The 23201-nt window shown below is 41.6% G+C and overlaps 1 protein-coding gene across 9 annotated transcripts in view; it reads right to left on the bottom strand.

Annotated features, from left to right (window-relative positions):
- Window positions 1-23201, bottom strand: part of Specc1 (sperm antigen with calponin homology and coiled-coil domains 1) — a 266251-nt gene that overhangs the window by 127867 nt on the left and 115183 nt on the right. For 2 of the 9 annotated variants that reach the window (XM_030246108.1, XM_030246109.1), the window contains exon 1: window positions 17831-18161. The exons of 5 other annotated variants lie outside the window; for them this stretch is intronic. In XM_030246108.1, coding sequence (XP_030101968.1) covers window positions 17831-18152 — 322 coding nt within the window. In that variant the 5' untranslated portion in view covers window positions 18153-18161. Of the gene's footprint in view, window positions 1-17830; window positions 18162-23201 lie in introns of those variants that run through there. 2 more of the 9 variants (XM_017314640.1, NM_001029936.3) reach the window with 2 other exon arrangements.

Raw genomic sequence — 23201 nt, 5'->3', positions numbered from 1 at the left:
TTCTCCCTACATGAACCACGATCAGCCTGTGTGGCCTATAGGAATTCAAGCTCACATGACAAGCTATAGAAGACGTGTATTGTGCTCATAGTTCCTACAGATGCCTTCTTTCTTGTACTTTGGCAAACATGAGAATTCCAATGCCATCCTATTCCTCCAAACCCTCCTGCCTTCCCCCTTAAAGTGAAACATACTGTTTCTTTGCTAAATACGCCTTTGGTCTGTGGTATCCAAATAAATCCTCACACAGGAAATCTCAGACGTTTCCATTCTTGAGATGAATAAACTGCTTCTTGAGCCCTTCTCCTAGATGCAGGGAAATACTTGTTTAGACTTACGTCTCTGAAAATAATAAAAGGAGACACACTCCTACCCCAAAGAAATGTTTAAACGTATAAGCACATTTTCTGCATTAGTATTATTTAAAACACATTAGGTCTAGCACTAGAAAGATTACATTATGATATTGTTATACAATAGAATGATATGGAGGTGCCAAGAATATTTGGGAATATTTACAAAAAGAAATGCTATGACATACTATTCCAGTTAAAAAATTGAATTTGAATATATACTGTGTGTGTGCTCATATGTTCCTGCCTCTGTGTGTGTGTGTGTATGTGTGTGTATTACAACTTACTTACTTATTTTATGTTTTGGGTGTATTACCCAAAATGCAAGAAGAAGGTGCCACCTCTCTGGAATTGGTGTTATGGGCAGTTGTGAGCTGCCATATAGATGCTGGGAATTAAGCTGCAGTCTTCTGTAAGAATATTATTGTATAAGAACACTTATGTGTTCTTAACCACTGAGCCATGTCTTCCATCCCCAGTATGGTTTAATTATATAAAAGTGTTTATGTATGTATGTCTGTATATATAAAATGGAAACACATAGAAACATCAAGTCATTATCCCTGGGTGACAGGATTATAAATTTTTTATTTTAGTTTCTTCATTTTCTAGAAAATGAGCATGTATTGCTTATATCATTGGACAAAAACATTAAAAACTCACTCAAGTAATTTCACTGTTCTGCTCCTCTTCACAGCAGCGCTTTTAAATCTGTTATCATGACATCTTCCGGTTTTAACTTATACATTTCCTTGCTTTCTGTAAAAGTAACTTTTATTCTCCTGCAGTAAATGTTATCTTAGAGGCTAGAATGTTTCAACCTCAGACTTATTGCTGAATGTCACCCTTTCTGGCTCTTTCTGATCTCTAGTTAGGTGGTCAACTCAGATGCCGTGGCTCAAAACTCCTCTCCACAATAACTGACTCAATCTGGCTTCTCTAGGCTTCTCCTGAATTGCTCTGCTTGACCTCAAACTAACTCTAGCTATCTTTCTAATCTTCTGATTCTCATTCTCTGGCTTGTTCTCTCTTCAATCTGTCTCTGTAAAACTCTACAGGTAAAACTGCTTCCTCCTCCCTCCCTGTCCTGCTCCACTCTCCCTCTCAACTCTACTGCACTGCTCTCCACAAACTCTACTGTATTCCTACACTCTTTCTCCTGTACTGTCTGTCTCTCAAATAACTTCCCTTTCCTCTCTCTTCTGGTGAGTGTTGAGCATATCCTAATCTGTCAAATCTTTCTCTGATTCATCACTTTTTCCTGACATTCAATTAGACATCACTATCAAACACTGCTGCTCCCTTCTACAAACTAACTTTACCTGCATTGTTTGGAACTAAAGATGAGTACTAAGGATGTGTCTGTACTCCAACCAGAGGGATTAAAGGTATGTACTAAGGTCTGAGCCACACCCTAACTAGAAACAGGTTCAAATATCCTGTAACAGCCTACCACTCCTCCTCAATATACCCTATGTCCTGGCAACATTAAAGATCTAACTATTCCAGCAAAAAGTGGTGACACATACCCATAATCCTATCATTCAGGAGGTTTGTGAGTGAGTGCAGCCTAGAAGGCATAGCAACAATTTGTGTCAAGAACCCTAGACCTTAGTGCTCCTCAGATTTTCAGGAATCTTTCACCACGTTACTTCTTGGTAAGAACTTCCTGCCCACTCCCCAACAAATACCTATTCTTCAACACTCAGTTCGCAGTCCCCAACGCCTCTGTAACTTTTCCCAGCACCACAGGAAGAAATAACTGCTTGATTCTGGGTTTATTCCTTGATGTTTAGGATACCTCTAGGCTTTAATTAGGCTTACAATGCTCCTCCCTGTAGTATACACTGAGCAGTGGTTCTCTAAGGATGTCTATAACTCACTCTCCAACATAAGAAGCACACATGTTTAGGATGAGGTTAAGATGGAAACTGTACTAGATTGCCTGGTGGGTTCGGTGTTACTACATGGGTCTTTTAGAACAAAGCAAGAGTAACAAAGACAGCAAAGAGATGTGACAAGACCAGAGGCTGGATTGACTTATTGCAATAAGAATTTTGGTTTCTTAAAAACCACAGAAATAGTATGTTTCCGTTTGAATCCCAGGTGTGTGATATGGGGCTGCTTCAGACTGTCCCGGCAGCTGACGATGATTTGCTTCATGCTCTAGCAGAGGTGTGGTTTTGTCAGCTGCAGACAGTTCCTGTGATTATGTAACATTTGGAATTCTGAGAACTTTTCAAAGGGTATATAAAGGTTAGAGCCCCAACAGGCATGGTTGATCATCTGGGAGGTTTGTTTGTTGTTTGATAGTAGTTGTGGTTGAAGACAAAACAAAAAGAAAGAAATTAGATTCGGATCCCTTTCTCTCCTACCTCGTGTTAAGGGGCCGAAAGGGTGGAGACAGGTGGAAGAAAGAACCCACATAGATCAACTATAATGTACAATGGAAGTAATAGATTTGTGTTTAGAGCCACTAACTATGGTACTTTGTCAGTGTCAATAAGAAACAAGTACATTCCTCTATCATATCAATAGTACCTTACAACAGCAAAGGAAGAAACATGGAAACAAAAGTATGGTTAATATCTGGTGAGAGATGGAGTGTCACATATCAAAGAAAATAACTGAAATGATGGAAATCATGGGAAAGTAGAGACAAGAGAAAAAGAATGTGTGAACATATTTGCAACTTCAACATTTACTAGTAATCAAATATCTGTTGAGAATATACTAACTTACATTGTTTTAGAAACTCATATAAGGAGGAGAAAAATAAATCAAGAAATTATGTCCAAGACCCTTCAGTCAATAAGGAAGTCAGGATAAGAATCCAAGAATAATAACAACAATCCATAAATATGCTATTGACCAGTAAGAAGAAAGTGCTTATGTACTGGAGGATTCACAGGAATTTGCCCATCCATAGAAGTTAAAGAGGCTGAATGAAACCTTTTATAAGACTTATTTTATGTGTATGAGTTTTTTGACTGCATGTATATAAGTGTGCCACGTGCATCAGATCACCTGGAGCTGAAGTTACAGACAACTGGAAGCTGCAATCTCGGTGCTGCAAACCCAATCCGACTCCTCCAACAAGAGCGGTCAATGCACTGAGCCATCTCTCCAGCCCCTTGAATGTAGTTTTTAAAAGACTGATTTTATCAAATTAATTAACGCTCTTGATGTTCAGTGCCGCTGTCTCCTGAGTTGTGGAATTCATGCCTGAGTTCAAATTCCATGTTGTAATACTGAGGGAAAGCTCACAGCCTTAGGCTTATCATGGCATATGAGGTCTCTCCCTCTATACAGACAACTCACACCTCTGCCCCAAATTCTTGGCCTGTAGTACACAGCCTGCAGCAGGGCCTGAGCCTGGCAGGGCGGAAGGAAGTCCTTGAGGCTGTAAAACTCTCTTCACTGAATCTCCAGATCAGAACTGCTGCTGGGGGGAGGAGGGCCACAAAAAGCAGGCAACAGCACTTAATCTCAAGATGCAAAACCATTATGGCTCCAAAACACTCAGCTATCTGGGACAGTCTTCCAGCATATAGTTGGAATATATTCCACATAGATTGTCCTTAACTTTTAAGTGACAAAAGCTAGTGACAGGCCTTTAGGTCACTGAGGATTTGGCCTTAAAGGTCACTGTGAGATACTTGTTTCCTCCACTTTTCCCCTCCTTCACATCCAGGTATGGTGAGTGTCTTTGCTCTGCCATGTGTTCCCATAATAATACGCAGTCTCATCACAGGCCCAAAAGCAATCAGGCTAAATGACCATGGAATGGTCAAAGCTATGAAGTAAAACAAATCTTTCCTCTTTATAATCTTATTGTGATAGTAATGAAAACCTGATTAACAAAGGATGCAGAATATTGCAATACTGAACACTACGGAAAAATCCAGTTAACCAACAAGAAACATTCACTCAGAGTCCCCCTAAAATAATTCTGAGAAATAAAACTATTTGTAATTTAACCTATAAGGTCTGAAAAGATCCAATTCTAAGTACAGGAAGAGCCAGATTCACATGCAGGGAAGAAAAGGCAATAGGAGAAAAAAGCTCAAGATGAAGAAAGTGCTAAACTTTAAAAGGGTCACAAATTAGTATTAGACAGAAGTAATCAAAAGAGATTGACGCCCCAGACACACCATCAAATGGCACCGTGCTGGCTTGGAGCAAGTGGTCTCCGAGAGAAGGAGGTAAAGCATTTTGAAGGTTGCCAGAACCAGGAGCCGAGGGATGACTAGGTTCTGTTTAGGGGCCTCAGACTAAATGTGGTAAGACCACGATGAATGAGTCATATAAAAGACAGAGGCACTCTCTTCACTCTTCTGGCAGAAGGACTCAGGGGAAGCTCAAGTATCTAGTCCGCTGTAAATCAAGCTATGTCATGGCCTCCCTGTTAGGACCTAAGTAAAATATTAAGGTCTAGATGGAATGTTAAGGCCTAGATAAGTTACCTGGCTAGCCTGTCATTATAAAGAAACTTTCTCAAATGTTTCTGTTGTCACTAGGAATCTTTCTAATGCCAAGACTGATTACATATTTTGTTATGTTCTGTGCACTTGGAAACCAATTATGATAGAAGTCAGTAGAACTGTTTTGTATAGTTACTCACAATAAGCTTGGACCCAAACCAGCCACTCAACAGCACTTCCTGCATCCATGTATAAGCTTTTATGGTAACTGCCTTTATAAGCTGCCCCTGGGATGGACCTCAACATGAGAGATGCCTACACTAATATAATAAGAAACTATTTGGAGTAATACTTCCATTTTGAATAGTGGTCTAGTAAAGTTTAAGTTCCTAAGACCTCCCTGGGAATTGACATCCTACTTGGCAGGAAAAGACATGTATGTGGGTAACTGGCATCCTGATTGGCAAGTTAAGACATAAATGTTAGACAAGTCCCATCCTGGTAGACAAATCAGGACACGGATATTAGACAAGGCAAGTCCCCTGCCACAATTGAATACCACAACCAATGGGTGCAGGATAGGTGTACAACAAAGACATGTTCCTAAGGAAATCCCCCACCCCTAAATCCTGATTGGTGAAATAACTTAGCACAGATGTTTGTGGATTTGGGGCTTAAAAACCTGTAAAATCTTAACTCAATGCTCAGCTCCTGATCTGGACAACAGCCCTGGTTGACCAGTCTTGGGGAATATGCTCAATACACTATTCCTGTTTGACTGAGATTGGTGTCATGTGGTTCGTGAGGCAATTCCTGGACCCCAACACTCCCCACCCTGCCATCTGCACAAAAGAGGTGGGGAAAAGCCTGGCTAGATGAGGCCCAAGAACAGAAGCCCCAGTGACAGCTACAGCAAGCAGTGCAAGAGAATGAGACCCAGACCTGACCTCCCAAGTCAGCCAGGCCACATGTGGGTAAGACCTGGATCAGCCATGGAGCCAACTTGAAAAGCAAACAAAAAAAGGAAATATTGGAAAAACAAAATAATTTATTTTGAGGTTATCAGAATTCATTAAGGAAATAATGAGACTAATTTGCTAAAAGGCAAATCCTCCCTAAACTTTCCTAAGTTATACAACTGGACGAGGGAGGAGAAGGATCTGAACATCTGGACTCCATGTGGGACACTGTGAAGGGCTGTCCTGGCTTGAGTTCTTTTGGGACAAGGTGGCTAAGTACCTCACCTCAGCCTTCCCTGCTTCCTTCCCAACACACATATGCTGTCCCCGAAGTCACAATCTTAATCTCAAGGCCTATTTTCCCAGGCAGCAACTAGAACCGTCAATTAGAACCTCATTATATATTCATGATAAATTCATTATTTTTTATTTCTTTAAGCCTCATCTTTGGGGGCTGGTGAGAACACTCAGAGGTTAGAAGTACTTTTTGCTCTTGCAAAGGACCTGGGTTTGATCCCCAGACACACACATGGTGTGGCTCTCAACTATCCACCACTCCAAATTCCAGGGATTCCAATATCCTCTTCCGACTTCTGTGGTCACCAGACACACCCATGGTCCATGGACACGTATGCAAGCAAAATACTCATACATATAAAATAAAATAAATGGATCATTAAGAAAATAAAGCCCATCTTTGATTAATATTCAATTCCTGTATTAACCTTATTTATTTTACTTATTGTGGTGCTAGGGATCAAATCTAGGTTGAACACATCTGCTACATATGTGTTCAACCACTGACCCCCTACCCCTTATTTTAGGCTTTAAATCAGAAGTCAAAAATTCAACCGTGAGCCTTCATGGTGGCTCAGTAGGGAAAACATTTGCTATGCACTCCACCCTGTTCATTTATCTGTAGAGAATTTCCCCATTCTTGGGTATAATTCTGAGAATCACAGTTTAAAATGGCAGTGTGTGTATTATCAGTGAATCAAATGGCTACTGTTACTTTACCATTTTTAAAAATTATTTATTTATTTATTTATAGCCTCCAGATTTTATTCCCCTCCTGGCCCACCCTCTGTTCCATATCCCATATCTCCTCCTTGTCCTTCTGTCTCCACAAGGATGTCCCCACTCCCAACCCCTCCACCCCACCAGGACCTCCAGTCTCTTGAGGGTTAGGTGCATCTTCTCTGACTAAATCCAGACCCAGCAATGCTCTGCTGTATATGTTTTAGGGGCCTCATATCAGCTGGTGTATGCTGCCTGGTTGGTGGTCCAGTATATGAGAGATCTCAGGGGTCCAGGTTAATTGGGACTGCTGGTCCTCCTACAGGGTTGCCCTCCTCCTCAGCTTCTTTCAGCTTTCTCCTAATTCAACCACAGGAGTCAGCAGCTTCTGTCCATTGGTTGGGTGCAAATATCTGCATCTGAATCTTTCAGCTGCTTGTTGGGTCTTTCAGAGGACAATTATGATAGGCCCCATTTTGTGAGTGCTCCATAGCCTCAGTAATAGTGTCAGGTCTTGGGGCCTCCCCTTGAGCTGCATCCTACTTTGGGCCTGTCACTAGTCCTTCTTTTCCTCGGGTTCCTCTTCATTTCCATCCCTGCAGTTCTTTTAGACAGGAACAATTACGGGTCAGAGTTTTGACTGTGGAATGGCAACCCCATCCCTCACTTGATGCTCTGTCTTTCTGCTGGAGTTGGGCTCTACAAGGTCCCTCTTCCCAATGTAGGGCATTTTATCTAAGGTCCCTCCTTTTGAGTCCTGAGTCTCTCACCTCCCAGGTCTCTGGTACATTCTGGAGGGTCCAGAATGCCATGCAATGACCTTGTAATGTTTGTGCTTCTATTAGATATAAGTATACACTGAATGTCCCCCATGGTCACTTATGAACCTAGATTAATTTCTCTGAATGTAGTTTCCCAGTATTTCACATATACACAATTAGCTTTGTAAGTAAAACTGAACAGAGCTCTGCAAAGATAATGCAATCACTGTAATACCATGCAAATATTTTAAAGTCTTAAAAGAAACTTCTTTGGAAAGCATGGTCAAAGCTGACCACTGCACCTAAATATGAAATAAAACAGAAACCTTTAGGTCAACCAACAGACTGCATTCTTTTCATTCCAGGGCAAAGGCTGGACTTGCTTTTTAGTTATTGTTTCCCTTTTGTTCCTCAGACTCATAGAGCCTTATTTGGAAGTTTCCCCCTTTGGCCTGCAATTGTCAGAGGGGGATCCAACAGTACTATGTAGAAGTTCAAAACACTTTATATTCTGGATTCCCCAAAGCGTACAATACAAACATATACCTCTAAAAGTCAGAATGGTCTTTAGGATCTGTAAAGTGTAACTATAGCTCAGATCTTCATTTTATCAACATAAAAGCCCATCAAGTTGAAGGAAAAAGAAATGAGCTGAGAGTGCCTGAGTCCAGGGTTGTGTCTATTCATCCAACCTATTGCCTGGAGAAAACAGAATTTGTTTATTCAGTTGAAACTATTTCTTATCTGCCTCACCAGAAGTCTCTTCCAGTATTCATCTCTTCAGGCTAACCCACATTCCACTTTTCAAACACGAAACTCTGACTCTTACAGCCTTAAGGGGTGGTGGGCAGACTAAAACTCCTCCAGGACCATGAAAGCCATCATACTGTTAAGTCTTCCTGTGGATCCTAGCCTAAGCACTCTCTGGGCTCTCCTTACCCGCTCACTGCCTCTCCAATCATGTACCAGCACCTGGTTGCTTTTTTTTTTTCCCCTTCCTTTCCCCTGAGACAGGGTCTCATCTTACTATGTAGCTGTGGCTGTTTTAGAACTCACTATGTAGACTGGGCTTGCCTCAAATTCATATAGATCCACCTGCCTCCACCTCCTGGGTGCTGGGATTGAAGGTGTCTCCCACTATACATGGCTACCTAGTTGTCTCTTAAGAATAAATGTTTTTAGTGTGCCTACTGGAGAAAAATGTGAATAATGGTCAACATGTGGAGGGGTCAGTTATAAAAGTTGTTGAGGAAACATTCAAGATCCTGGAGACAAGAAATACAATATGGCCTGACAGATGGGCAGCCCAATTATCTTCTCTGGGTGCTAAGACAAGAATGGCACCTGACCAGGCACATGTACAGTAAGTGTCTAAGAGAGACAACACAGTTACATAAGCTAGTCCAAGCCAGGGAAAGGAAAAGATTTTTAGGAAAATTAAGAAGCCTGTACCCCATACCACCTTTTTGTCTATATATATGTTTTTATTGTGGTACTAGGGCTCAGAAGCAGGGCCTCACAGGGCTTTTTATAAGTGTCTCTAAGTCAAGTAACTGCCATCTTGGGCAGTTCAACTGCACCCCTTGTAAATGGACTATCACCTCGGAGCTTGATGTGTTTACTTCTCATTGAGGGGCAGAAAGGTCATGAGACCCTTACCTGCACATTCAGCAGTTCCCTACTACCTGTTGTACACAACTCAGCCTTAATTGCATATGCATTGGCTTAGGAGAGGGAGGGTTCCATCTATGTGGCTAATAGGGAAGAGAGTTTTTCCAAGTGTGGCCTGTTGTGGGAAGGAACACCTACACCCCTGCAAGTAGCCCCTCACTTTTGTTCTGTTAGTTGCTCGGAGTGAACTTTGGCAGAATTATGCTTCAGTTTGTCACTGAGACCTTAGCTTTAGGAGAAGGAATATGCTTATGTTTCCCCTTGGAAAGGAATTTTAGCAGCATGCTAGATAAGCACCCTTCTACTGAGGTGTACCCCAGCCCTCTATTTTTTTATAAACAGGAGAAGCAACAACTGGTATATACATGGTCTGTCAGGTTTGGTCACAGTTTGCAGGCACCAGGAAAAGATCGGAAGCAGAAGGTGAGAGGTGAGGAAGGCCCAGAATGCTGACAAGCAAAATGGCTGACTCCAGGCTTCAGGAGGCTGTTGAGCATCAAAGTCAAGATCGATGGCAGAATTAGAATTAATAATGATGACCCTACCTGGGCATGGTGGTGCATGGCTTTAATTTTACCACAAAGATATAGATGTTTTAACTTAATCATTCCAAGCACCCACACCAGATAGTTACAACTTCTGCAACTCCAGTTTCCAAAGGATCCAATGCCCTCTTCTGACCTCTGCAGACCCTCGTGCACATACACACATGCAGACACACATACACAAAGTAATTCCAACCAAAGCATAAGTCATAAGAACTGGAATGCCCCAGAAAATTAACAAGCCAAGGAAGTGGTGAGTGGCAGGCACATATACATGGACACACACTCACACACACAATCACAAAATCAACATATCTATAAACATAGAGACATGTACCTTTCCCACAAATACTTTTGTTTACCTACAAAGAAACATTTCTTTATTAGTTGGAGGTCCATTTTGTAAGCACATAATTTCATGAAACTTTGGCACACTATGTTTCCAGATTGAAGGAAAAATCATCAACAGATAATTTCCTAATACTTTTATGACCACTGTGAATAGTCTCTTTGTTTTATCTATTGTGAGATCAGAAGGTTAAACTGCTGATAGACTTAACCTCCAAGATTCTTTTTTCAATTTGGCTATTAATGTTAGGGAGAAACACAGGACCCATTAGAGAAAAGAGACAAAACATAAGAGGATATTCAAGGGCTTTAGAGGTCATTGGCACTCGTTTTTTACTAAATATAGTTTTAGGTCAAATTTGTAACTTTACTCTTCCAGGTTTATCATAAGCCCTAATTGTCAACATTAATCCACAATGAGGCTACATTTGGGACAACTAGATGGAAATGAAGAGAGGATCAGGGAAAAAGGACTAATTGTGCAGGTCATTGGAGTAAATGCCCATAATCCCAGGACTCTGGAGGCTGAGGCAGTAGGTTTGCCAAAAGTTCAAGGCCATCTTGATCTATACAGTAAGAACAGGCTACCAGGGATACAAGAACAAGACCCTGTCTCAAAACGCACACCCTCCTTCATTGTTCTAAAGTAAGAGGATTGAATAAGAAAATGAGCAGAGGAAGCTTCTGAGAAAAGAGCCTCTATGACCAGCATGAGTTACCAAAACCCAGGGAACAAGCGTTCTCTGACAAGGAGAGAGGAAACAGGCAAATTACTTGTGCCAAAATAAGGAAAACCGACCATGTATAAGCTTTTCTAAAATTCATATTAAAACAGTTTTAAAACCTAATTTTAAACATTTGCCAATCACATTAAACTACCTTAAACCTACATTTCCTGAAAAGTCTAATTTCTCCTAAGAATTGACGGAGAGTTGCCATGAGCTCATTAGAGTTCTACCCAAAGGACTGTGCAGTCAAACAACTGGGAACGCAACATCCATGGGAAGTAGATGTTGCACGTGAAGGTAGGAAGGTGGCTATAGGAAGGTAGTAGGTAGAGGCTGAGCTAGCTAGAGGATATCCTGGGAGAAGCACTGTCATGGTAGACTTCAAGAGGATCCACAGAGCCCTGCAAATGTTTTCACGGGCTCAGTAGTGCTGTGCAAACCACTTTGACCTAACTAGAGCCATAGGAAAATTCCTAAAGTAAAATAATTTGGGGCTGAAAAGTTGGCTCAGTGGTTAAGAGAACTCACTACTCCTGCAGAGGTCCCTGGTTTAATTCCCAGAACCCAAATGGTAGCTCACAAATGTCAGTAACTCTAGTTCCAGGGAATCCAATGCCCTTTTTTGACTCCCAAGGGCACCAGATACACATGTGATATACATATTTATACATGAAGGCAAAATATTCCTATTCACAAAATAATAAATCTCAAAAGAAAGAGTAAAATAATTTAAAAGATTATAACTATCCAGACAGGGCTAGGCTTACAACCAAAAATATAAATATCCAGACTACATATCTAAAAGGCAAAATCCAAACTCTTCTTTGAATTAGAATATATATTAGTTACTTTTCTGTTGCTGTGATAAAATACCATGACTAAAAGCAATCTAAAAAGAAAGAATTTATTTTAGTTTATGGCTCTGGGAGAATAGAGTCCATAAAAGGAAAGACAGAATAATTCATTTCTTTTTTTTCTCTCCTCTTTCTTTTTTCTTTTTTCTTTTTTGCCTGATCTGGTCCTAAACAACAAACATAATTTGATGGTTATTATAATTTTTCTGTTCATTGCCAAATAAGAAATAATTTAAATATATATCAAATCATTACTTGCCCCCTCTGAAAGACAACCATTTTTAGGAAATGCACCATACTATCTAAATAGCATAGAAAACTACATCTTCCTCCTTACCTATAAAACTATCTGGGCTCAAGATATTTTAAAGTTAGTTTCTGATATCCTCCAAGATTCCTTGTCTATCCTAATATTTAATTTCTTTTTTCTTCTCCCATCTCTTTTACCTCCCCCTTCTCTCATAAGGATCAAACCCAGTACCTCATATATGCTGTGACTTTCTGAGCTGTACTCCCAGGCCTGTTTCTTGTCTTTATAAATTGATTTTGTTACTTTTTAATTTTATCAAAATTTATTTTTTGGTTTTTATTCTACCTTAACCAAACCCTCCAAAATCCCTTAGAACATGAATTGTGTGTGTGTGTTCTGCATGTGTGTTTAGACCAAAGATCAAAATGACCTTGTGTTTTGAAAAAAAGATCTCCACTTTAGGACACTGCTTTTTGAGACAGGGGTCTCTTTGAGCTTGTGGATTTGGCTAGACTGACTGGCCAGCAAGCCCCAGAGACCTTCCTGTATAGATATGCTTCCCTGGTGCTGGGACTACAGGCCTGCTGTGCGGGCTGTTTCTGCATGTTCTCATCTAGCACTGACTTCACTCATTTCCGTTCTTTTTTACTTGATAATAAAACCTTTCTGAAGAATGGATCTGCCTATTGTTTGTAACCTCATCACTATTTCAATTATTTCCTTAAGTGATCTGTAAAAATAGCTTTCAATGCCTATTGAGTCAAATTTATGAACTTTTTACAAATTCAACTTTTATTATTTATAGTTTTATTACATTATGGTCATGGGGTGGCCAGTAAAAATTCCCTTTAAAACTCTAATGATGCTTTCTTTCTGTATTTAGAACAGATCAACATTTTAACCGTCTATGAACATTCTGGAAAAATGGCTTGTGTATGACCATGGTTAAATTCTTCCAGTGTTTTGTCAGTTAGTATACAGATTAGGATTATGATCTTACAGTATGAAAGGTCTCTCCTCTCATTTGAAAAATTTTGTGACCTGTGTCATTAACTGACTGTTTCTATTATTTCAGTAGAATGACCTTATAAGTCAGATAAAGCCAGGAGAGAATCATAGTTAAATTTTTAAAAATTGCATTGCTTTACTATCAAGAAAGATACTGACTTAAAGATATAGAAAATATACAAAGAATAGGCAATCTGTCCAGTCATAGGTCTTTGGAATTAGGAAGGAAAATATCTGGACAGTGTAAATGCAAAAGAAGTACAAATTAATCAAGTGATGTGCAGATTTGAATGTGGGAGATGAACAGAATAGGCAGGGAATGGTGGCACAAACCTCCCTGGTACAGAAAGGGAGACAGGAACAGGTAGGTCTCTATGAGTTCAAGGTCATCCAGGATCTTGCATATGCCAAGCATATGGTCTTCCACTGAGCCACGCACTTTACCCCTTAGGTTTTAAAAAAATACATCAAGTTTATTAAAAAGTTTAGTATAAAAATATACCAAAAATTTTCAGGTATATGGTATATATAGCACCATGTATATTTTGGTACTAACAATGCATTTAGATCTTTTTTTTCTTTCAGGCAGGGTCTCTTTTTAGGCAGGCCATGGCTGGTCTGGAATTGTTATGTACTTGGAATTACAACTTATATATGACTTGCAGATGAAGCGTGCGAGATATAACCATGAGAATGCATTTAGTTCCTCTGCTTTCACAGAAAGGATTAGTGGCGAACCATGAAAGTTAATCAAAAACAGTAAAGATAAAAAACATTTCGTAGTCTTGTACAGATAATAATGCCTTTGACTTATATCAAAAAATAGAATGAAGCCAGGCACAGCAGTACACATACTTAATCCCAGCATTCGGGAGGCAGAGCAGGCAAATATCTCTTGTGTTCAAGGCCAAACTGGTTTACATAGTGAGTTCAAGGATGGCTGGGCTATATAGGGAGACCCTGTCTAAATAAATAAATAAACAAATAAATAAATAAATAAATAAATAGACCTGGAAGGAAGGAAGGAAGGAAGGAAGGGAGGGAGGGAGGGAGGGAGGGAGGGAGGGAGGAAAGAAGAAAGAAAAAGAAGAAAGAAAGAAAGAAAGAAAGAAAGAAAGAAAGAAAGAAAGAAAGAAAGAAAGAAAGGAAGGAAGGAAGGAAGGAAGGAAGAAAGAAAGAAAGAAAGAAAGAAAGAAAGAAAGAAAGAAAGAAAGAGAGAGGGGGGTGAGAGAGAAGGAGGGAGGAAAGGAGGGAGGGAGGAAGGAAGGAAGGAAGGAAGGAAGGAAGGAAGGATAAAAAAGAATGATAAGCTAAATGGGGCTTGGATTAGCTTAGTTTGTAGTACTCATCATACACAAAGTGCTGGGCTTGATCCTCAGCACTGCAAAAACCCCAGAAGTAGCCTGTGCCTGTAATGCTAGCTTGGGAAGTGAAAGCAGGAGGATCGATTGTAAGTTCTCAGCTCACTTTCTAGGCAGAATTATAAAATTGCACTCCTCCCTCTGGGTCAATACAACTCCAAGCTGGCTGGGCTTGTCCATTGATTTATCCAAATGCCTTTAAACAGTACACAGGCTGTAGCCCTGTGGCAACCTGCCTAGAAATTGAAAGGCTGTTAACTAGACCCTGTAGCAAGTAAGGGGTGTAGCCTTCACCGTGCTCTTTTAATTATAACTGCCCTTGAACATGGAACTTCTGTCTTTAACTTGATCATTTTTCTTTACCAACCTGCAATACCACAAAAAGTTATGATGAACTAACTCAGAAAACCACACACATTTAAGAACCTTGCTGCCAGTATAGATGCCACAGAGCTACAAAAGCAGCCTCTAAGAAACTTGGTTTCTGCCTAAACACTCCTCCAAAAATGAGTAAGAGCATCACTTGAAGAACAGGCTTATCCAACCAGCCCTCTCAAGTCTCAGAAGGGGTCTGAAAGGAGGTCTGAAATACCATTCATTTCCTCTTTATTACATTTATCTGTCTACTTGTGTGTGGTACAGAGGAGGTCAGAAGACAAAAGTGAATAAACTAGTTCCCTCCTTCTTCCATGTGGATTCTAGGGATTGAATTCAAAAGTTAGTAAGACTTGGTATGTAGCACTTTTATCCACCAAGCCATCTCATCCTCGTTTACCCTTTAAATAGAAGGTCCTTGTCCAAACATCTGAGTGAGGTACTGTTGCCAGATAGCCCTAAAGGGACATCACTAAAATCTCTAATTGAGAAAGAATACATCATTCAGATACCACCAGGATCCTAGGATCCCACTTGGCTTTTGACCGTAAAGGCACATCCCCTGCGCCCCAACAGCTTTTGGCCAGTGACCACCAACAGCAGAAGGACTGAGGACTGGTGAGCAGAAAGCTTAAACTTTCTTCTAATAGTCAGCTTTGCTGTAGAACTCATCTACAGGCTAACACTTCATCAGATCAGCATGATTCTGAGGCTCTCCCTGTAACTGCATTTATAATTGGAGGGTTTTCCCTCATCAATTCTGCTTCCTCTTTCTTTGGTCTTACTTCCTGTAATAAACCTCATGCATTCCTGGGTGTCAGCTCCCAAAGGAGACAGTAGAGGAACTTCATGATTCAGACTTAGGTGTTTCTGCCGCTTCTGGCCTCCTATTCCCTCTTACCACTACCCTCATCTCTGCAGAGCTACTTGTTCAGATCGTAGTTCAACGCACCAACTGTACATTCATCCTGAACAGAAGAACTCTACTGCCTAGAATTTCACTGGTAAATTTCACAGCATTTCATGAAGGCAATGCTAAAATCATGTTCATCCTTTCAACCCAGAGTTCAATCTTTAAAGCCTTTACCAAGATTTCCAATCAAGTATCTTTACTTGCAGCAAGTCAGAATATGTGCCCGTTAGAAAAGTATACTCACTTTGAAAACCCACAACAAAGGGCTGGGGCTCGAGCGAATGGTGGAGCATGTGCTTAGCATGTGCACAGCAAGCCCTGAGCTCCACCCGAGCCAAATATTAAGATAAAATAAACCACTGGCATACACATATCTTTTGATCTTCTTGGTCATTAGGAAGCTTTAAAATGTAAGGGCACTTGGAAATTAGAATATCAAACAACTGATCGACAAAAGTAACAGTCTCCTTATAAGTTTTTAACTAAAGGAATGAAGAGTTTCTCACAATTCTTTGGCACTGACAAGTGTTTTTTCAATTTTATATACCCTTTACCTAGTTTATCAATAAGCTAGCTCATGCAAACTTTTCTCCGTAGAATAAACAATAGATTACTCTTACTTTACATTTACTGGTCATTCTGTACCAAGAAGTTCAGATAACTGCTGTGTGAGACCGCTATGTACACTACACAGTAACTCACCCCTAAGATTTTTCTTTTGTCTACCCCTAAGATTCCAGTGTGGCTGTCAAGAATTTTTTTTGTTGTTGTTGGTTGGTTGGTTTGGTTTTTTGTTTTGTTTTGATTTGTTTTGTTTTGTTTTGTTTTGAGACAGGGTTTCTCTGTGTAGCCCTGGCTGTCTTGGAACTCACTTTGTAGACCAGGCTGGCCTCGAACTCAGAAATTCGCCTGCCTCTGCCTTGCGCCACCATGCCCGGCGCTGTCAGAGTTTTGAGTAATGGCGGCTGGTCTAACAGTCCAACGTACCACAAGTGTCAGGAAGGCAATGGCAGCGGTCCAGATCTAAGGACGCCAGGGTGTGAATGAAGGGATATGGTTGGGGTAAAGATGATTGGGGTTGTACATGCAGCACTGCTCTAGATTCAAGGCATAAGTTATTGGAAAGACCATTTCACCTCAGAGCCTCAATACTGTCCTCAAGTTAAAAGTTTCGGCCTTGGTGGTACAGTAGGGAACATAACTGCCTTCCAAGTTAAACACTTTAAAATTACTACTGCTTTGATTTTTTTTTCCTTTTCCAGGGGTGCTGCTTAGAGGCACTCAGACAGAATGTTTGACTCATCAACTTGGGCTTTCCTACAATACCACCTCTAACAAGACTGGGGGCTATTTCGAACCCCCGCTAAGGTCAGAATGGCACCAAAATCAACATGTAAATTCTGGACCAGGAAGAAAGGTTTCTGCTGTGAGACCTAAGTCTAAAACAGACAACGAATCATCTAAAGAGGTTCCATGTGCACAAAGTGAGTGTGTTCATTCTTAAGGAGCAGAAAAACGGAATAATGTTGAATGCACAGGCAAAGTCAGAAGCTAAACAAATGGGAAGCATTTTTTTTTTTTTTTTAGATAATAAAAAGGCTTCGTCTGAAAAAAAAAAATCACTACTACTTTGAAAAGAATTTTAATACTTCTGACTGGTCACCTGCTACCAAATCTTTCCAATAGGCCAAGATGTCATTTTTGCGGCTAAATTAAATCTCGTTTAATTCATGTGACAGTAGTGCTGTTTTGAATACACCGGTTGGTGTTCAGCATCTAAACGTGTGCCTGAGTCCAGTCGAACAACCAAAAGGTGAAAACCGGAACCCAGCTCACTCCCCACCGAGCTCGTTCGTTTCCAAGCAAATAAAAAGTTGATGAACCGAGAAGTTTCTGGCATCCTAGAACAGGTCCAGATTACTTGGGGTCAAGAACAATCACAATCTAGTCCTAGGTCTGAGCGTGAGTAACAAATCAGCTGACGGGTCGCCACCTTCTGTGGGAGTCCAGAAAGTGTGTGCTTCGCAAATGACACACTGCAAAATGGACAAAGAACCAGAAAAGCACTGCCAAGTCACACTTTTCATCTCAGATGCCATCCTAGCTTTCGAGGTGGGACCGGCGGCTGAGGGTGGACCCCGGTCGGCCCGCCGCCGGCAGCGCCCGCCCCGCCCCACCCCGCCTGGCAGCCCAGCCAGCACAGGTAATTTCACAACCCCATTAGCGCATTCCAGAGCGGAGACTCACGGCCCGGGAAGTTCACCTTGCCTCGAGCCCCTGCGCGGCGGGCCGCGGTGGGGGAAGGGCGCGGCGGTGAGGGGGCGCGACCCGCACCCCACCGACCTGTCTCGGGCTCCTCCAGCTTCGCTGAGTGGTTGCCCATGTTCGGCAGATCCCGATGGCCGCCGACCGCCGGCCTCGGACCGAGTGGCTGCCGTGCCGCAGCGCGCGCCCGCTCGCGCTGGTGAGGCGGTAGCGTCCACTGGTCCACTCCAGTCAAAGAAAGAGCCGAGCGCTTTCCAGTTCCCGGCGGCTAGAGAGCCGCTCCTCGCGCCCGCAGGCGAGCCCCGCCCCCTCATCTTCATGCACCACGCCCCCTGGGAAATCCTCAATACCCGCCCCCTTTATCTACATCCCGCCTGAATGACTCGCCCCGCCCCCCTCAGCTCCAGTGGTCTGTCAGACCAGGCTCGGGCCCCACCCCCTCCGGGCTCCTCAATGCCTGCCTGTTCTGGCCCGCCCCTCTCATCTGCATCCTGCCGCCCTCCCACCTCAACTCCTGCTGTCTGTCAAGAGAGACCCGCCCCCTTATCTGCATACCGTTCCAAGTGTCCAAAGAGCCTCTCCAGGCCCTTTGTCAGATGACCGACTTCAGGCCTCTCCCCGCCCACGCTGAGAACTACAGCTGGACAAGGTAGGCTGGAAAAACCCCACTGTGGAACGCTGAAGTCAAGTGCCATGGGAAAGATCCGAAGTCTTGCACATGAGAAATCAGATCTCTCTGGACAAAAAAAAAAAAACTAGAGTTGGTTGACACTGGGCAGACATTTAATAAATACTTTTAAACGGTGCAAATGAATGAATGTGGAACAACTCTCAGCGAACAGGGGAAGCAAAACCAAGCTGGCAGAGTCCTGCCCACGATCCGATGTTAAGAATACTGTGCACAACAATCAGAAGCAGAAACTGTTGTTGTCAGAAATGGTTTTATGGAAACGACTCTGTCCATCCTTCATCTTACCGTTGAACTAGCCAGACCTAACTAAATCTAACAATGACAATACTTAGGAATAATAAAATCATGTATAGGATGACAGGTCCTTCCCCTGCCTCACTAAACACTGTTTTGTTGTTTGGTTGGCGTTGTTGTTGTTTTGAGACAAGGTCACTGTATGCACCCCTGGCTGTCCTGATACTCCCTATATAAACCAGGTTACCCTCAAACTCAAAGATCTGCTTGCTTCTGCCTTCTCAGTGCTATAATTAAAGACCTGCACTACCCATGCTGGGGGGACACTAGTTGTTTAATTTATTATTTTTATTAATTTTCTGAGAATTTCATTCAGTGTATTTTGATCATACTCATTCCCAACTCCTCCGACTAACTCCTCCCAGAACCTCTCCTCTCTGTTCCCTCCTACCTTTGTTTTTAAAATAATCCTTCAAATCTGATTTATACTGCCCATATACTACTAGGTGTGGTCCATCACCGTAGCATTTCTTTAAGGGCCACACCCTTAGAGAAAATGGCTCTTCTTCCTCTTGAAGCCATCACCTACCCATCTGGAGCTTCTCCGGTGAGGAACCGGTCCTTCGCCCTCTATGCTAGAATGCTGACTGGCTTGATCTTGTGTAGGCCACAATGCTATGAGTTCATGGGTGCAGTGGTCTTTAAACACTCTCAGTGTATGTCCAGCCCGACCCCCTCTTCTGAACAGCAGACTTTTATGAGTTCACTGCCTTCTTCACTCCACCTCTTGTCAAATGCTCTTAAAAGCCTAAGAAGCAACACAATTTTACCAGAACAAATGAAATGTCTGGATTCTCTTCCATAGACGTATGTCTCTTGTATTTTCTTTATCTCCTTAATTTAAAACTTCATTCTTCCAAGTGACTCAGGTCAACAACTTCAATTCCTCTCACATCAAGTTTATCAGCAAATCCTGTCCATAGAATGACTATTTTGTAAAGGCCGCCATGATGCAGGACTCACCAGATCCCTACTAACCCACGGTCTTGCACTTCCTGCTTCTTTGTTCTGGAATACACTTCCCCCAGACACTCATAGACCCTATGACTCACCTCCTAGACCTGGGCTCAAAAGTCCTCCTATTCAGAGAGGCTGCTCTCATCACACCCAGACCAGCAGATACACTCCCGGTTTTTTTGTGGCTCTCTAGGACCCTCTTTGTCTCTAGGCACAGTAGCTCTATTGGGATACCATAAGGAGACAAGTTTCAAACTGCCTGAAACTGCAGATAGTACCAAGTCCTATGTATACTATATTTCTTCCAGTACACACACTTCTAATAAAACTTTATTTATAAACTTAGGCACAGTTAGAGACTGACAATACTTTACAACCACACCATGTGATTATTTTCCTGTTCTTGAGAATTTTCACCTTTTTATTTAAGGGGAGCACCTTATGATATCCGTTTGGCATATTCATATTACCGTTGTCACTGCTCTCATGTTTTCAGGCCGTTATTAAAAGTAGGGTTACTTGAACACAGCCTTGCAGTGCTGTGGCAGGGGATCTGATAGGATGGCTGCTAATTGACCAACCAGAAAGCAGTGTATGCAAGATGGGCATTCTAAACAAAGGGATGATTCATATCCTGGAGCTGTGTGGCATGAGACTTCACTGTGCATGCTACTCAGGACACTGCAAATTTAAAACTTACCGACCGTTAGTTTTTAGAATTTTCTACTCCGTATTTTAACTATAGGTAACTGAAACTGCCGTGTCCCATCCGCAGTGGCAGGTCCTATATGCTAATTATTATCCTCTCACATTTCTTGAGTGCATGAATAAATGAACAAACATATAGGCTCTGCCATACATAAGTAATCCCTTAAATAGGTATTACTTGTATTGCTGTTATACTGTTTATACAAGATAATATTACTTTTTAGTGGTAATACCACAAACTGATTTCTTCAATACTATTTTGTCAGACAAGTATCACATTTATTGCTGTAATCTACAAAACCTAGCAGGGCTTTAAGACAAATGGTCTAGAGAAATAAATTATACAAGACAATGCTGGAGCAAAAATCCACACAGAGTCATGTTCAAACCCCCTACCTATTTTATTAAAAGGATGGATCCAGAGAAGATGGTCAACTTCCCCCAAATAATTCTCTAATGAGAGGCAAACCTGAGTCTGTAAAGATTTTAAGAGTGGCACAGCTTCTGTTTACAGAGTAGTCCTAAGCTTATCCAAAGAGTCTGGAAATGGATGAGTCATTTTATTAATTCTGTAAAACGCCAAGCACGCCATTACCAAACCTCTTCATGAACACCAGACACCAGCCCAACCTGGCCTCTTACGAGTCTCTCAACACCCACATCTAAAGCATTTAGTCAGTTCTGTATTTCGTGTTCTTCACATCTTCTAGGTTTTACCTCTCTCTTGGCATCACTGCCTTCTGTTCAATGTAGGCCTTCATCGCTTTCAAGGGTGACTGCATTGGCTTTGTGGCTCAAATTGCTCTTCCTTCCAACTTTTAAAAATGTCAAGGGCTGGAGAGGTGTGTCAGCAGTTGAGAGCACTTATTGCTCTTGCAGAGATTCTGGGCTTGATTCCCAGCACTCACATGGTGGTTCACGACCATCCACAAGTCCAGTACTAGAGAATCCAATGCCCTCTTCTGACTTCTGCAGGCACCAAGGACACACATGGTATACGTACATACAGGTGAGCAAAACAGTCTCACATATGATAAAATACATAAATCTAATTTTTAAAAATTAAAAAATAAACTAACAAATCTAAAAATGCAAGTCTGACTTTACGCTGTCTCTGTTTAAAAGCTTCCAGTGACTCCCCTCAATATTTAAAATAAGGTCCCCAGTTCGTAGGTGTAGCACATAGGTCCTTAGAAAGACTAGGACTTCAATTTCATGCCTACAACTCTAGCATCATCTTTCAAAAGTGTGGCATGGTTTCTACTTTATATTCTAGCAACTACAAGGCCAGTTGTAGTTCTAAACATACAGCCTGTTTGCCTTAAGCCTCTGCGCTTACAGATTCATCTGCTATGAACAAAACTGTGCCCACTCCAAAGGAATCTACTGAAATACCAACCTCTAGTGAGACAGTTCAGTGAGGCCTTAAGGGTGGGACCCTCCTCTCACTAGGAGCTTTAAAAGGAGAAAGACATCTCTGTCATGAACAGACATGGTAAAAAGGTAACCTTGTTTAAGAAAAGAATTCTCATCAGAACTGAGACTGTGGCCTCAGAACCTCTAAGACTTGTGGGAAATTAATCCCTATCATTTGATCCACTCCCTGAGTGGTGTTTGGTTATGTTATGATTTTAGTTATAAATTGGGCACTACTGGCACCTTTTAAATTCTTGCACGGGCATCTCCTGGGCAGAATTCAGTATTTTCTTTCACTGGACTTTGTAAATGCTTACATGTCCCCATGTCCTTAACCTAGGTTAGCCATCTTTTCCTGTGAGTCTGGGATCGCTCTCTGAGAAGCAATGATCACCCTGGCATCCCCAATACCTAATACATAGTAACTCAGCTATGTCCTAGTTTGTTCCTCTGTTTCTGTGTTATGACGGTGAACAAAAGCAACTTGAGGGAAAGGGGCTTTATTTGACTGACCCTTCCAGAACACAGTCCATTGGTGAGGGGAGTCAACCAAGGCCTGAAGCAGAAATCATTGATGGACACTGCTTACTGCCTTGCTCCCAAGCTCACATCCCCCTACCTTATTTATACAGCCCAGGCCCACCGACCTACAGATGGAACCACCCTCATAAACTATGTACCCCCCGTATCAACTGGCAATCAAGAAAGTGCCCCACAGACAGATCCACAGGCCAATCTTAGGGGAGTGGCTCTGTGATTAAGGCTCCCTCTTCTTAGGTCTGCTAAACTGTCAACAAGGGTACTACAGGGTAACAATTGATTTACTCACAATGTGACTAAAGCATTAAGTCCTCAAACAAAAGCTGTCATGAGTTTTGAATCTCAACCTTCCTAAAGCTAAGACCCTTGAATACAGTTCCTGCTATTGTGGTGACCCCCGACCTTAAACTTATTTTTGTTGCTACTATCATATATGCAATTTTGCTACTGTTCTGAATTGTAATGTAAATCCCTGATAAGCAAGATATCTGATATGTGACTCCTGTGAAAGGATTGTTTGACCCCTCAAAGGGTCAAAGAATTATTTGAAACTAGGCAGAGTAGTTACACCAGTAATCTCAGTAGATAGGAGACTGTCACAAGAGGACTGTGGTATATGTAAGGCTATCCTGGGCTCATGGTAAAAACCCTGTTTTTTGTTTTTTTTTTAAGTCTCTGCTGTCCATAAAACTTCTGTTATTAAAATGAGAAGACAAAATCAATCTATAATTTTATTTATTTATGTTTTGAGACAAGGTCTCAC

Source organism: Mus musculus, chromosome 11 (genome assembly GCF_000001635.26).
Source record: "Mus musculus strain C57BL/6J chromosome 11, GRCm38.p6 C57BL/6J".
NCBI lineage: Eukaryota > Metazoa > Chordata > Mammalia > Rodentia > Muridae > Mus > Mus musculus.
This window is presented reverse-complemented; position numbering and strand designations above follow the sequence as displayed.